Genomic DNA, 13,024 nt, shown 5'->3' with positions numbered 1-13,024 from the left:
CTGCGTTTCGCTCAAACTGACCTTTGTATTTGCACATCACTTTGTTTGTTTGCGAGTCAAGTTTTCCTTTGCAAAGCAGATCGCGTTTTTTTGCAAAATGCTGGATTTGTTTGTTTAATTATGGCACAATATGAACTCCATACTTTTGTACTCTGTTAAAGGAGTATTTAGCTGCTGAACTATGCCACCTCTCAGCACTAAATTGAGTTCTTTTTCACTGCTTATTGCACTTAAACAGTGAAATACACACAAAATAATGTCAAAATGCTGGTCTTGTCGTAAACACAGTCAGTTATGTTTGAATGAATGTAAACAGTTGAGAAAGAAAACTCACATGTAACAGTTTAAATGGATTCGTGTATCAGGTCTTTAAGTGACAGCAGTCTATACTAGCTGCCAAATTATGAGATAATATTAAAAATAGCTATATGGCAGTTTCCCCCATGGTATCCATGTCAAAACTGCAGCCAGTGAAAATTCTGAGTAGCTAGTAACTTTGGAAAACCATTAGCCACTGTGGCTGGTGTGCAAAAAAGTTAATGTCAAGCCCTGGGGATAGGGATAGGGTTACGGCTACATTTTTGGACAGAAATGTTGTTCCAGGATCAACAAAATATGTTGATCCAGTAACATGTCTTACTTGGCAAAAGACCCAGTGAAACACCGCTGTGCCCCAGTAAAATATAACAGATAAATACTTATCTGACAATGGAGATAATCCTGTATATTATATCCTGTATATCCTTATAATATTTCACCATCATGTTGTGTCTGTTTTCTATCAGAATCAGAACTAATGATGCCAGATTTAAAATCTCTCTTTTGATCTCATCTGACGAACAGGTTTGCAAAAAGTTCTGAATTTGTTTGTGATTTAGTTTGATTCATTCGGACAGTTCACTCACACACTGAAGAGTTTTCGGCGATTTCTCACATCATAGTAACAGGATATTTTATAAGACAGAAAACAAACTGATATTTACCTACAATCCACTGTAGGAAGTAGGAAATTTATATAAATAATCCATAACAGCATACAAAAAAAGCAGTATCAAAATATTTTGACACTTTTTTGATGAGGGCTTATGGTTAGAATCCCCTGATGTACTGCTGTATCCGGTACGCTAGGATTACATTCTATACAAAGCTTACTGTAGGTTGACAATGGTCCAGGTTTAACGTAAAACTACTAAATCCTATTTTTGTTGTATATCCTTAAAAACTTGTATAATCCAATAATGGACTGCTGTCAGTCAAGAGCAACAAAACAGTTCTGTCTGCAAAACCTAATCTGTCCACCTTGACAGCATTTTCTGGCATCATAGGTGCACTCCCACAGGCTATACCAAAAGCTAGGCCGCAACATTATAATGCCTTCTAAATTTGTCACAGAAATCGATCCTCGTATGCACTGTAGCTGGCACAACCAGGATAGCTGACTAGTCGTGAAGAATGATATCATTCAATGATACATTTAGTCCTGGTAAATAATACATATTTGGTTACAGCCTTCATTTAATTGTGTATTTTTATGCTTTCAGAATATTGTGTTGTTAGCTTAGCAAAATGCTAATGCCAAACTGCTGGAATGAATTAACTGCTGGCTCTGAAGTTGCAGCTGATGTAGAGTGATTTATTTATAAGGTTCTGTTCTATGGCAGCTAACTAAATATGTCAGTTGCAGTCTGTAGTTTATTAAACTTGTGTATGGAATCAACTAGTCTGATTTTGTGTATTCACTCCACAGAGTCGAGCTAGGCTGTCTTTCAAGCGACGGCTGCCCACACGGCTACACAGGAAGTCAGCAAGTGACGAGACAAAAATGAATGAAGGATGTGACTCTCCGTTTCAACCAGATACTCAACAGCAGAATGGGGATGAAGGGGAATTGATTGGTGGGCCTTTGCAGGTGGACACAGAAGATAAAACAGACTCTGCTCAACCCACCAATGACCCAAAGCAGGCAAACGACAGGGCAGAGCACAGAGATGTACCCCATGAAAATGAGAGGACTGAAGTAACCCATACAGAAAAAGTGGAACCTTCTGATTGTGAACAGGCCCAAGAAGAAGAGAAGGAAGAGGACAGGGCAGAAGTGAAAGACGACAAGGAAGTGCTGGATGCAGAAAACAACTCAGAATAGACATGATAGGCTAAAGCTCATCAAAATGGATTGATGCAAGATAAGCATTGCTTTAGCAAACTAGAATTGTGAGAAAGTTATTCCAGACAACAGCCGAATTGAGTTACTAAGAAACAGACTCCAGGATGGATGAAGATGGACAGTGTCTGAATTGTTCTCTTTTAGGATTGTGGATTTGGGGACTTAATATTGCTATAGCAAATATCACACAAAGTTTTAGATGTTTCAACGCAATTTACGTTGTGGCGAGTTGGTGGTGAATTTATATGAATTTGTACAAACTCATTTGTACGTTTTCGTATGACCTGCTTACGCCTCACTGTAGGTTAGGTTTACTGATGGACCTTCATGCTTACTTTTTTTCTAAAACTTGTTTTCGTACAAATCACATTGTATTATTCATACGAATTTGCCACCAATTCTGCCAAAATGTAAAATAGTTATGTTTTCTCAAGTGGTCGGATTAGATCTGAGTTTTGTAGGGTTATTCATATGCCTCGATTTTCGAGCTTTCTTATTCTTTCAAGTAAACTTATGTTGCATTCTTATTTGCTGTTCATAAAATGAGAACACTTTCAGCTTTGGAGATCATTCTCCATTTTGAAAGCACTTTTCGAGCCTTTACCCTATATGGATATTCATGTTATTCAGTTTATGACTTGTAACAAGACAAATATCACCGAAATAAGTGTTTTAAAATATCGCACATGCCTCTGTGGCAGGCCTAGGCTCTGTAAATAGCAAAAAAAAAAAAAAAAACAGGGCTGGCCTGCACTTTTTTGGACAATCTGAAAACTAGTTAATCAGAAACGCTCTGTAGGCTACAGTACCTGACAGTCATTTTGAGTGTTTGGGTTTACTGACATTGGTTTGGCTGTGAAGTTGAAGTTGCAAAATCAGAAGTCACTAACTGCACTTTTACTTTTTGATGTTTTCTTTTTGTTAAATCTTGCAAACATGGTAAACAAGCAAAATACAAACAAAATATACCAGCAGTCTCTGTTGCTATGCAAAGATATTTTATCATTAAATGAAAAAGCCTGGGATGTATCACTGTGACTGCAAAGCTACTGTATTGCAATGACCTTTTATTATCCGTATAAGATTGAATAAAGAGCTTTATTTACGCTTACCAGATGCTTTCCTTTATTAGCCTACATACAGCTGTTATTTAGGGTTAAGTGTTTGTAATGGTTAATATTTTAAACAATTATATTTTCTCATAGTTCTCTCTGATCAGTATAAAAAGTTCACCATAGTTCACCATAAATTAAAAATTGTCATTATTCACTCACCCAGTTGACAACTTCCAAACAAACCAAAAAACCCCAAACAAAATATTACATATCAAAATGTCAGTTGTGATTTGTCACATGATACATGTATGTGAAAACTTACTGCTTCATAACGCAAAGGTTGTGTAAACATTTGGAGCTCGACATTCAGCCACAGTCCCCATTCTCTGTAATGCAGTGTTAACACACTTTAAAACCTCAAAACCAATTACTTTGTGTTCTACGATGAAATGCGGTTCCTGAAATACACGGGGGTGAGAAAGTGACTGAATTTTCTTTGCTGGTTGAATTATAGCCACAAGGGGGCGACGGATTGACACCTGTTTACATAAAAAATTGAATACCATTAGTTATACTAACACATTTGGTGTCATTGGTGTAAATACGAATCACAGTCGTCAGTGGAAGACGATTAACTTACGACCTCAGCAAATTCATGCCCTAAACTCACAGTTCCTGTATGTAACATCCCAGCTATTTCATCCCTTCAGTTTCGCTTCATTGCACACACACTCATGGAAACTGGTATTCGAGACACACTTTACTTGGAGTTTACCTATATATCATTATTAGCCGCAACCACATAAACCTGAAATCGCCTTATTTATTGTTTATTAACTAAATGTAACAGCTGTGAACACGGCATTGCTTTCTAACCACAACACAAACCAGGTGAAGCGTCTTTACACATTGCATCAGTCAGTTCCGGGTGTATTCGCAGGTTGTCTCTCTTGGATTAAGTTAGTGACTATGGAAGTATGAGCGACGCGCTGGAGAAGACTTCTGAAGTTGTCTGTGACAACAATAACGTCTCGGATGACCAAACGATTCAGGTAAACTGGCAAAAAATGTTTATTTTACTCATTCTAATCTATTCTTATTGATTAGTTTCTCGTGGTGTCTGCGGGCAAGATCGAACACGGTCAGTCGTACTCAGAACACTACAGTTTAACCTGAGGGAATTCGATTGTTGTTTGATCGAAAGATCTATGGGAAAACGTATTAGTTCCGTACAAAAAAAACTGTAGTTGTACCTTAGTACTTAAAGACATAGGCTGCTTTGACCTGAATGATCACCATATGCTTATGTACATTGTATTCTAACTTTATAGAATACCATGTCCCCAGCTGAAAAATCTGAGCTGGTTTGCTGGTCTTGGTTGAGTTAGCGTTAAGATATTTGCTGGTTTAAACTGGTCTCCCAGCCTAGCTTGTCTTCAGCTAGTTTAATGATTCTGCTGAAAACTTATAAAACAAGCTTGGAGATCAGCTAAGACCAGAAAACCATTAGGCTGATTTTCAGGATTACCATGGTACATGGCCATAATTTGTCATATTGTGTGGATAAGTGACGTAACATTTCTTTTTCTCATCTGTTATTTTATTATTATTATTTTATAAAAATGCATTAGAAATTAACATTTAACATGAAATGACTTGAATACAGGAAAACACACACACACACACACACACACACACACACACACACACACACACACACACACACACACACACACACATATATAGCCTATATGTATGGTTCACTAGCCTTGTAGGGACTTTCCATAGCATAGACTTAATTGTTTTTGTACTGCACAAACTGTATATTCTATCCCCTACACTAACCCTACCCCTAAACCTACCCATCACAGAAAACTTTCTGCATTTTTATATTTTGAAAAAAAAAAAAAAAAAAAAAAAAAAAAAACATCATTTAGTATGTTTATTAATCAGTTTCCCCCATGGGACTTGCTTCCTGGTCCCCACAATGTAGGTGATTTCAGGTTTTACTATCGTTTTGGCTACCATTTGGTCCCCACACTGTAATATAAACCTGTACACACACACACACACACACACACCTACACACACACACACACACACACACACACACACACACACACACTCCAGGGCAAAAAGAAAAAAAAAAGAGAGCCAAGCCCAAAATTGTTAAAGACTAGTCTTTTAATTGTCTTAACCATAAATTATTAGTCAGGAAACAAGCAAAATTTAAGCAAATAAAAGAAAAACATCAAAAACAGACTTGCATGGTGATGCTCCAGAGTGGTGTCTTCAAAAATCTGCTGAGAAATATAATAATAAATGCATCTCTACAACAGTGAAGCATGGATGAGGTTTCATTATGTGGGGAGTCTTTTTAGGTGCTGGTATTGGTCAGCTACTAAACTGAAAAGTAATTTACAGGTTTACTGGGACATGGCTTTTAATGGTAAGACTTTTGTTTTTTGTAATCAGGCTCTCAGAAATTATATAAATTATAAATATATTGGTTATCGGCTTTCAAATTTAAAGAATTATTATCGGTACCGGTCAAAATTTTCATATCAGTGCATCTCTATAAAGCGCTGTAGAAGTAGAGGTGACTTCACTTGAATGCATATTCTGTATATGTTTGCAAAATAAACAGAAATGCAGGGGTGAAAAATGTATTTGTTTCTCATAACACTGAGTTTTGATTTCTAAGTGAATGAATTAGGTATATTTACATTATAAACAGAAATGCAAGGGGTAAAATTAAATGATTTCTTTCTCAAAACAATAAGTTTGGATTGTTTTCACACATGCTCATTAGGTGTAGGTAATCTGTAAATTAGTGTGCATTTAAATGCCAGTGTTTTCCAAATGAAATGCAAGAGCTGTTAGTTTTGAATGATGTGTGTAATGTAGAGAATTGTGTACATGAGTAAATGGTTTCACTGAGTGGGCCCCAAGTACCACTTTTAGTGTTTAAGAAATTTAAAAAAAAAAGTACAGAATATTGCAAAATGGCTTGCTTTCCACAAATGAAAAGTTATCTAAAGAGGAATGATCAGATGATATTTTTCAACAAGACAATGCTTCTGCCCAAATTGCAACAATGGAAGTGGCCTGAGAACAAGTCCATCAAGCTCATGTTTTGGCCTGGTCAGAGTCTATATTTGAACCCTATAGTGAATATTTGGTCTCACATTAACTTCAAACAAACTGGGAGACATTTTTCAACTACTCATGAACTGTTTGAAGCCATTAACATTGAGTAGAACAACACTGACTCTTCTTCCTGTAAGAAACAGTCTGAAAGTTCACTCAGATGGCTTTAACATTTAAAGAAAACAAAGGGGTAGTCTATACTGTGCTAAGTTACTTTATCTACAGTATTTATGCAATTCATTTGTGATTAAATGGGTAAGAACATTAAAAGACCACTAAATATTTTGCCACTTTTGGCTTGGCCCTTTTTTTCTTGTTCTTTTTTGCCCAGGAGTGTGTGTGTATGTATACATATTGTTTACATGATGGTCATATGACTCATTTCTTTAAAAGGGTGTAAATGTATTTCAAAACCTTATGAAGCCAACATGATTTCATAGGGTACATTTCTAAGAACTTGGCACATGTTTTTGTAAACTAGCTTTTTCCTTATTTTACCCTTTTTTTTTTTTTATCATGTAATTGATCCAGTGCCATGTTTATCGCTATTTGTTTGGCACTGTTTTGTTAGTGGCCATTGTCTAGATATACTTTATTTATATACTGCAACTGTACAGGGCAATATCTTTCTCTTTATATATGTGTATATTGTGTAAATTGTGATGCACCGCTGTGCAAATGTTCAGTTGAATCCAGGAAATGGAGCTTGCACATACCACGTCGGGTCGGGGACAGATGAAGTTTCTCATCTTCTGTCAACACCACAGGTAAATTCCTCTTACTCATAACTTTTGATTGGCTGAAGAAATAAATGATTTACATTTACATTTGCCAAACGCTTCCACTCTATCCAAAGTGACTTACATTGCATTTAAGGTATAAATTCAGAGTTGAATCCATGACCTTGCTGTTGCTAGTGCCATTCTCTCCTGTTTGAGCTACAGGAAAGGCTTTAAAATGAATTAAACTATGATGGCTTTGGCACAAAACATCATAGTTTCATTCATTCAGCTACATAAGCTGGTCCTTCCACTTTGTCTCATGCTGAAACTTGATATGCAATGACTCAAATAATAAATATGCATGCCTGGCTGACAAATGCAAAAAAGTGTGCCACTAATCTAGATACAGTACGCAGTATTTTCACATGTTACTCAAGTAATGATATCTCTTCCATGACACCTTGTGCCTCATGCAGAAATGAAGCAGCAAACTGCTTCTTTAGTTTACTTTGACCTGTCTGTCTGAATTTGTGTGTTTTCAGGTCACTGAGAACAATGGGGAACAGCACATTGTGGATGTAGTTGATGTCTCAAATGGTTCTTCAACTGAAACCTCAAAGGTAAATCTGAAAAGCTAGAATCCATTACTTTGATATGTCTACATGGGGAAATAATGTGCAAGTGAAATGTATTGTGGTGTGGTGGTATATTAGTCCAATTACTATTTGGTTTTTAAGATGACGTGTTGTCAAGATCACTGGACCTTCAATCAGTTTTTGAATAAGCAAATATGTACAACTCTTGAGATACAGTAAGAAAATCTTATGGCCATTCCGCTCTGTGATTGCAGTGGCGAAGGGAGCTGCGGAGCCTGAAGACAGAACTGAATGAGGTGGTGGTGTGGAAACTCAGACTATGGGTGGTGATACTTCTTATCTTCTTAGTCATCGCTCTGGTTATTGGGATCTCAGTTATTGTGTGTGCAGGTACTGATTCTCCATTCAGTTTCATTGTCTACTATAGATGTTAATGATAATGTCACAAGTGGAGTTAGTTATACAGTAGTGGCCAAAAGTGATGTTTAGAGGGTTTATTTGTTTTAAGACCATACAAGTTTGATTAAGCCGTCAGTATCAATAAAATATGAGGGAAGAACAAACACTAAACGTGGTTAAAGGGATAGTTCACCCAAAAATGAAATTTTTGTCATCATTTACTCACCCTCAAGTTGTTCCAAACCTGTATGAGTTTTTTTCTTCTGTTGAACACAAAAGAAGATATTTTGAGGAATGTTGGTAACCAGACAGTTGATGGTAGCCATTGACTTCCATAGTTGGCTACCATCTACTGCCTGGTTAACAACATTCTTCAAAATATCTTCTTTGTGTACAACAGAAGAGAAAAACTCATACAGGTTTGGAACAACTTGAGGGTGAGTAAATGATGACAACATTTTTGGGTGAACTATTCTTTTATGATATTTATTTGACAAAATCATTTGGCAAAAGAGGCAAGCTACAGGTTTTATTTTGCAATGCAAAAATCAAAAAGCTTTCAGGAAAAGCATACACTACATAATCAGTTATTAATATTTTGTTGGTTCTCTCTTGTTTTTGCATGCATTCATAATTTTTTTTATTACAACCTGGCCAAAAATTTTGTCCGCATAATATGGCATGTTTCATTGCGTTAACACAAGTAAATCAATTGACTCCAAACACAACAGCATAATATGCTTACAAAATTTTTACTTTTAATATTTGAATAAAGGGTGAAGATCTCAATTTTCCTAGGCTGGAAATTTGCGTAAACTTTTGCGTGATACATTATCCTTCGGCAATGAGCAGATTTTTGCCACCTAGTAAAAACATGGAAAATGAAAGTTTACATTTAATAACTCTAAAAATAAGAAATTAAGATAAAATAATTAAGAAAATGTTTTTTTTTTTTCTTTAAAGGGTTATTTCACCCCAAAATTTAATTTCTGTCATTATGTACTCCCCTTCATGTCGTCCCAAATCCGTAAGACCTTCATTCATCTTCATAACCCAAATTAAGATATTTCTGATGAAATCCTAGTGGAATCTGAGCCACACATTGGCAGCAACGTCATTGCACCTTTAAAGGGATAGTTCACCCAAAAATGAAAATTTGATGTTTATCTGCTTACCCCCTGCGCATCCAAGATGTAGGTGACTGTTTCTTCAGTAGAACACAAATAATGATTTTTAACTCCAACCGTTGCCGTCTGTCAGTCTTATAATGCAAGTGGATGGGAACTTCTACTATAAGAGTAAATAAAACTTGCATAGACAAGTCCAAATTAAACCCTGCGGCTCGTGACGTGACATTGATGTCCTAAGACACGAACACGTTAGTAAGGTCTGATCGCGCTCTGACAGCGGCAGTGATGTCTTGCTCTCATTGAAGTATACGTGCGAGACATCACTGCCGCTGTCAGAGCGCGATCAGACCTTACTAACGAGTGCTGAACGTGGTTGGACATAGTGGTGTATTAGAGTTAAAAAATGATTCGCTTAGTGATGTAATTAGAGTTAAAAAATGATTCGCTTCAGCATTCGCTTAGTGATGGTCATGATAGATTTTGAGTTTTTACACTTCTTCTCCTACGTCAAGTACATTATAGAGCATATTTGCCTCATCTTCCTGTTATTAGCTGACGCTAGTCAGATCTGGCTTGAACATCTGCATTTAAAATGATTTTTTGAAGTTATGAGACTAGAGAAGCTTTCTTCTAAATTCCCTGAATGTCAGCTGTTTGAGATGATGGGACCATGACATAAATAATCATATCTGTTCATATTTTACTACTTTATAAAATTTTACCAGCATACACTTCATGACCATGTATTTATGTGTTATAAATTGAATCGCAACCATATGATTTGTGTCAGAATTCCTGTATAACAATCTGATTCTGAGTGACTTTTATTGTTGTTTTGTAACCCTCTGTGCTTTAAAGTTATTGATGATGATGGGGATGAAAATTATGACAAATCATCATTCGTGGTGGAACGCTTCTTCAGAGGCAAATTTACTCTGGACAACAGCAGCACTTCATACTCTCTGGAAAAAGAGACACTGTTAGAGCAGCTGGAACAGAAGGTAATAATGATATGACCATTACTTGACATTATGCCTCTGAAGTATGTTTGAGAAACCCATTCATACACTTTACATGATGTTAAACTTATCAAACTCCACCAGATGGAAGATCTAAGAGACATGTATGATTATTGAAATCAATTCATGGATTGAAAGATAGGTAAACCAAAATCTTTTGTCAAATGTGTTTCACATGTTCCAAGCTAGACTCTATTGAAACCATCTAACATGTTATCGATTACCACAGAAAATGATTTTGACTCATGACCTCGGTTTGTGTGGGAAAAAAACGGCAGCTGACAGCAATGCTCTTACAAGGAAAATTTGTGGCAAGACATTCTTGCAACTTCAGGAAAAAAAATGTGTTGTTCTTTGAGCTGTAAAGTTGGCTAAATTGTCTTTTAGAGGAGGGACTGCTTTTTTAGGTGGTTGAACCTGTAGATCTTTTTCTGTAGACCTGTAGGAAGTCTTTTTCGCATAATTATTAATACTTAGTCTTTTCACTGTTCAGTTGAAGCTTGTTGGTTGGCTTGTTGATGTGAATGCTAGAATATGAGCTGTGTGCTAACTTTTGTATTGTCTGTGTGGTGTTTTGTATTTGTTTGGTGGATTGTATGGTATGGCTATTGGTCTGAATGCATTTTTTTTTTTCATATGATGCTTGTGATCAATTTGTTTTTTAATTTTAGGTTGCCTTTTTAAGAATGGTTACAGATGACAATTATCCTATATGGCTAACACTGGCTCATTTACAGTCTGGTTTCTGTTGATTTAATGAATGATGTCCCTATTTAAAAATAAAAATAAATAAATAAATAAAAACCAAGATAAAAAAAAATAAGGAACTGTTGTGAATTACACCAGCTTCTTTGAAAAGCAGCAGTTTCAGATTTTTTGAAACATGAATTTTTCTTATTGCACAACAGACATGCAGAAAGTCATGTGACTGACTATATGTACACTAATCTATTTCAAAACCCCCAGAAACACCTTAAGTCATTGTGATTAAGTGTAAAGGGATAGTTCACACAAAAAATAAAGATAGTCATCCACAAATTCATTTACTCACCATAATGTCGCTCCAAACCTATGACTTTGCTCTTTGACTCAAGAACAATGCTTTCACAAAATATTAAATAAATTAAATATTATATAAATATAAAAAACGGTGTTAGAGAGGTCTGGAACAACTTAAGGGTAAGTAAAAAAAAAAAGTGTTAATTTTTGTGTGAACTAACCTTTTATAGAGTGCCTATTATGCTTTTTTTACATTTAACTTTGTGTAATGTTGCAGTTTGAGCAAAAAAAAAAAAAAAAATCAAGACTTTGTAAAAGGGCATAAGTACTCTTTAATAGAAACTGAAACTTACTTGGCCTGAGCAGGAGGGTGTATGAGCCACAGCATTGCATATTTGGGATCATGTCTCATTTATCTAACACGTCTGATTTAACAGAGCTCAGTAGTAGACTGACTAAATTGGGCGTGTTGGTGAGTAAATGATGACCGAATTTTCATGTTTGGGTGAACTATCCCTTTAAGTAGACTCTTTGATTTGATTACACAATCTTTCTGTCTGTATCTCATCTCCCCTCAGCTAACAGGAGTCTACAGTTCTTCTCCTGCGTTGGAACGGTACTTCTCTAATGCCACCATAAACCATCTCCAGTGAGTCAATTTCACACTCCGTTTTCACATTTTACACCTTCTTTTCTGTTTACTTGCTTGTTCACACTGTAGTGTGCCTTCTAAACATTGTCCATACATCAGTTTTGCATACCACAGTTTTTGGTGTGGCCCAAACAAACATTTCTTTTTCATATCAAGTTAAAGTTGTCAGAAATGAGCGTTTAACCCTCTGTTTCAATACAGGGACACTACAGCCCAATTTAAGATAAAGTTCATGATGCCTTCAGAACACGAGGAGTTGGTACGCTACACTCTGAGTCTAAAGATGGTTAAAAATGTGCTTGTGCAACACTTGTATGATCAGGACACTGGAGACCCCCTTTATATCATACCAACATCAGTCAGCATGGAACGTGAGTAAATAAATAATAAGTCAACAACACATTTAATAGAAACGGAAGTATGGAAATTATATAGTGAACAAAATATATTCGTTATAAGCATGCAGTAGGCTACTATACCAAATATAAAATGAATACTTTTTGCTTTATTAGTAGACTTATCTATGATTTTCTTGTTTTTTTGTTTGCTTTTGTTTTTCAGTTGGCTAGATAAGCAGAACTTGAACTACAAGATTTTTTTCCCCCTGAAGAAATGTCTGAAGTCGAACCACTGGTACCCTCCTCAAAAAAAAAAAAAAAAAAAACATTCCACACATCACATTATTTCATTCAATTATCTTTTAATATATCTGTTAATAATAATTATACATCAGTAGTTAACATTTAATATTCACTGTTTATGTATTGTACACACTATATATGAAAATAACTTTTTTAGATTTTTAACATTTCAGAACATTTAATCAAAAAATTTAAGCAAGAGTAAAACAGTAGGGTTTTTTTTTGCTTTATTATTATTGTATTTTACAATAGATGGATGTAGCCTACTGTTTAAGGGTATGGGGTTTTACACTTATGTCACAGTTTTAAGTCTCAAAAGATTATCCTAACATGGACATTTACTGGAGAATTTTTTTATGTATTTTTTTAATAAAAACCTGTTATGAGGTGCTTTAATGGAACAATTTTAATCTGTCTACATTATTTTATACGTATATGCTGCTGGTCTTCAGGGTTCGTCCACGGCTGTTACAGAATGACTGAAGAAAACAGCATCT

The 13,024-nt window shown here is 35.6% G+C and overlaps 2 protein-coding genes across 4 annotated transcripts in view; both read left to right on the top strand.

Moving 5' to 3' along the window:
• Positions 1–3,275, top strand: part of zgc:153184 (uncharacterized protein LOC751652 homolog) — a 30,771-nt gene extending 27,496 nt beyond the window's left edge. For both annotated transcript variants that reach the window (XM_048160448.1, XM_048160447.1), the window contains one exon: positions 1,748–3,275. In XM_048160448.1, the coding sequence (XP_048016405.1) occupies positions 1,748–2,143 (396 nt within the window). In that variant the 3' untranslated portion in view covers positions 2,144–3,275. The remainder of the gene's footprint in view (positions 1–1,747) is intronic.
• A 579-nt stretch (positions 3,276–3,854) lies between these two features.
• Positions 3,855–12,499, top strand: LOC125248523 (TPA-induced transmembrane protein). 2 transcript variants are annotated; one of them, XM_048160450.1, is made up of 9 exons: positions 3,855–3,896; positions 4,160–4,271; positions 7,056–7,136; positions 7,634–7,711; positions 7,942–8,077; positions 10,075–10,217; positions 11,813–11,883; positions 12,088–12,257; positions 12,448–12,499. In XM_048160450.1, the coding sequence occupies exons 2-9, from the start codon at positions 4,197–4,199 to the stop codon at positions 12,453–12,455; spliced, it is 762 nt and encodes a 253-aa protein (XP_048016407.1). In that variant the 5' UTR covers positions 3,855–3,896; positions 4,160–4,196; the 3' UTR covers positions 12,456–12,499. The 2 variants fall into 2 exon arrangements, with proteins under 2 accessions (XP_048016407.1, XP_048016406.1); XM_048160449.1 differs by lacking the exon at positions 3,855–3,896 and having other exon boundaries at positions 3,916–4,271.
• The last annotated feature ends 525 nt before the right edge of the window (positions 12,500–13,024 follow it).

This window comes from Megalobrama amblycephala, linkage group LG16, assembly GCF_018812025.1.
Source record: "Megalobrama amblycephala isolate DHTTF-2021 linkage group LG16, ASM1881202v1, whole genome shotgun sequence".
In the NCBI taxonomy this organism is placed as follows: Eukaryota; Metazoa; Chordata; class Actinopteri; order Cypriniformes; family Xenocyprididae; genus Megalobrama; species Megalobrama amblycephala.
This window is presented reverse-complemented; position numbering and strand designations above follow the sequence as displayed.

Coding starts and splice junctions, on each gene's coding strand:
- LOC125248523 (XM_048160450.1), top strand. CDS start 4,197: ATGAGCGACGCGCTGGAGAAGACTTCTGAAGTTGTCTGTGACAACAAT. Junction 7,712..7,941: donor CTTCAACTGAAACCTCAAAG/GTAAATCTGAAA, acceptor CTGTGATTGCAG/TGGCGAAGGGAGCTGCGGAG. Junction 10,218..11,812: donor TAGAGCAGCTGGAACAGAAG/GTAATAATGATA, acceptor ATCTCCCCTCAG/CTAACAGGAGTCTACAGTTC.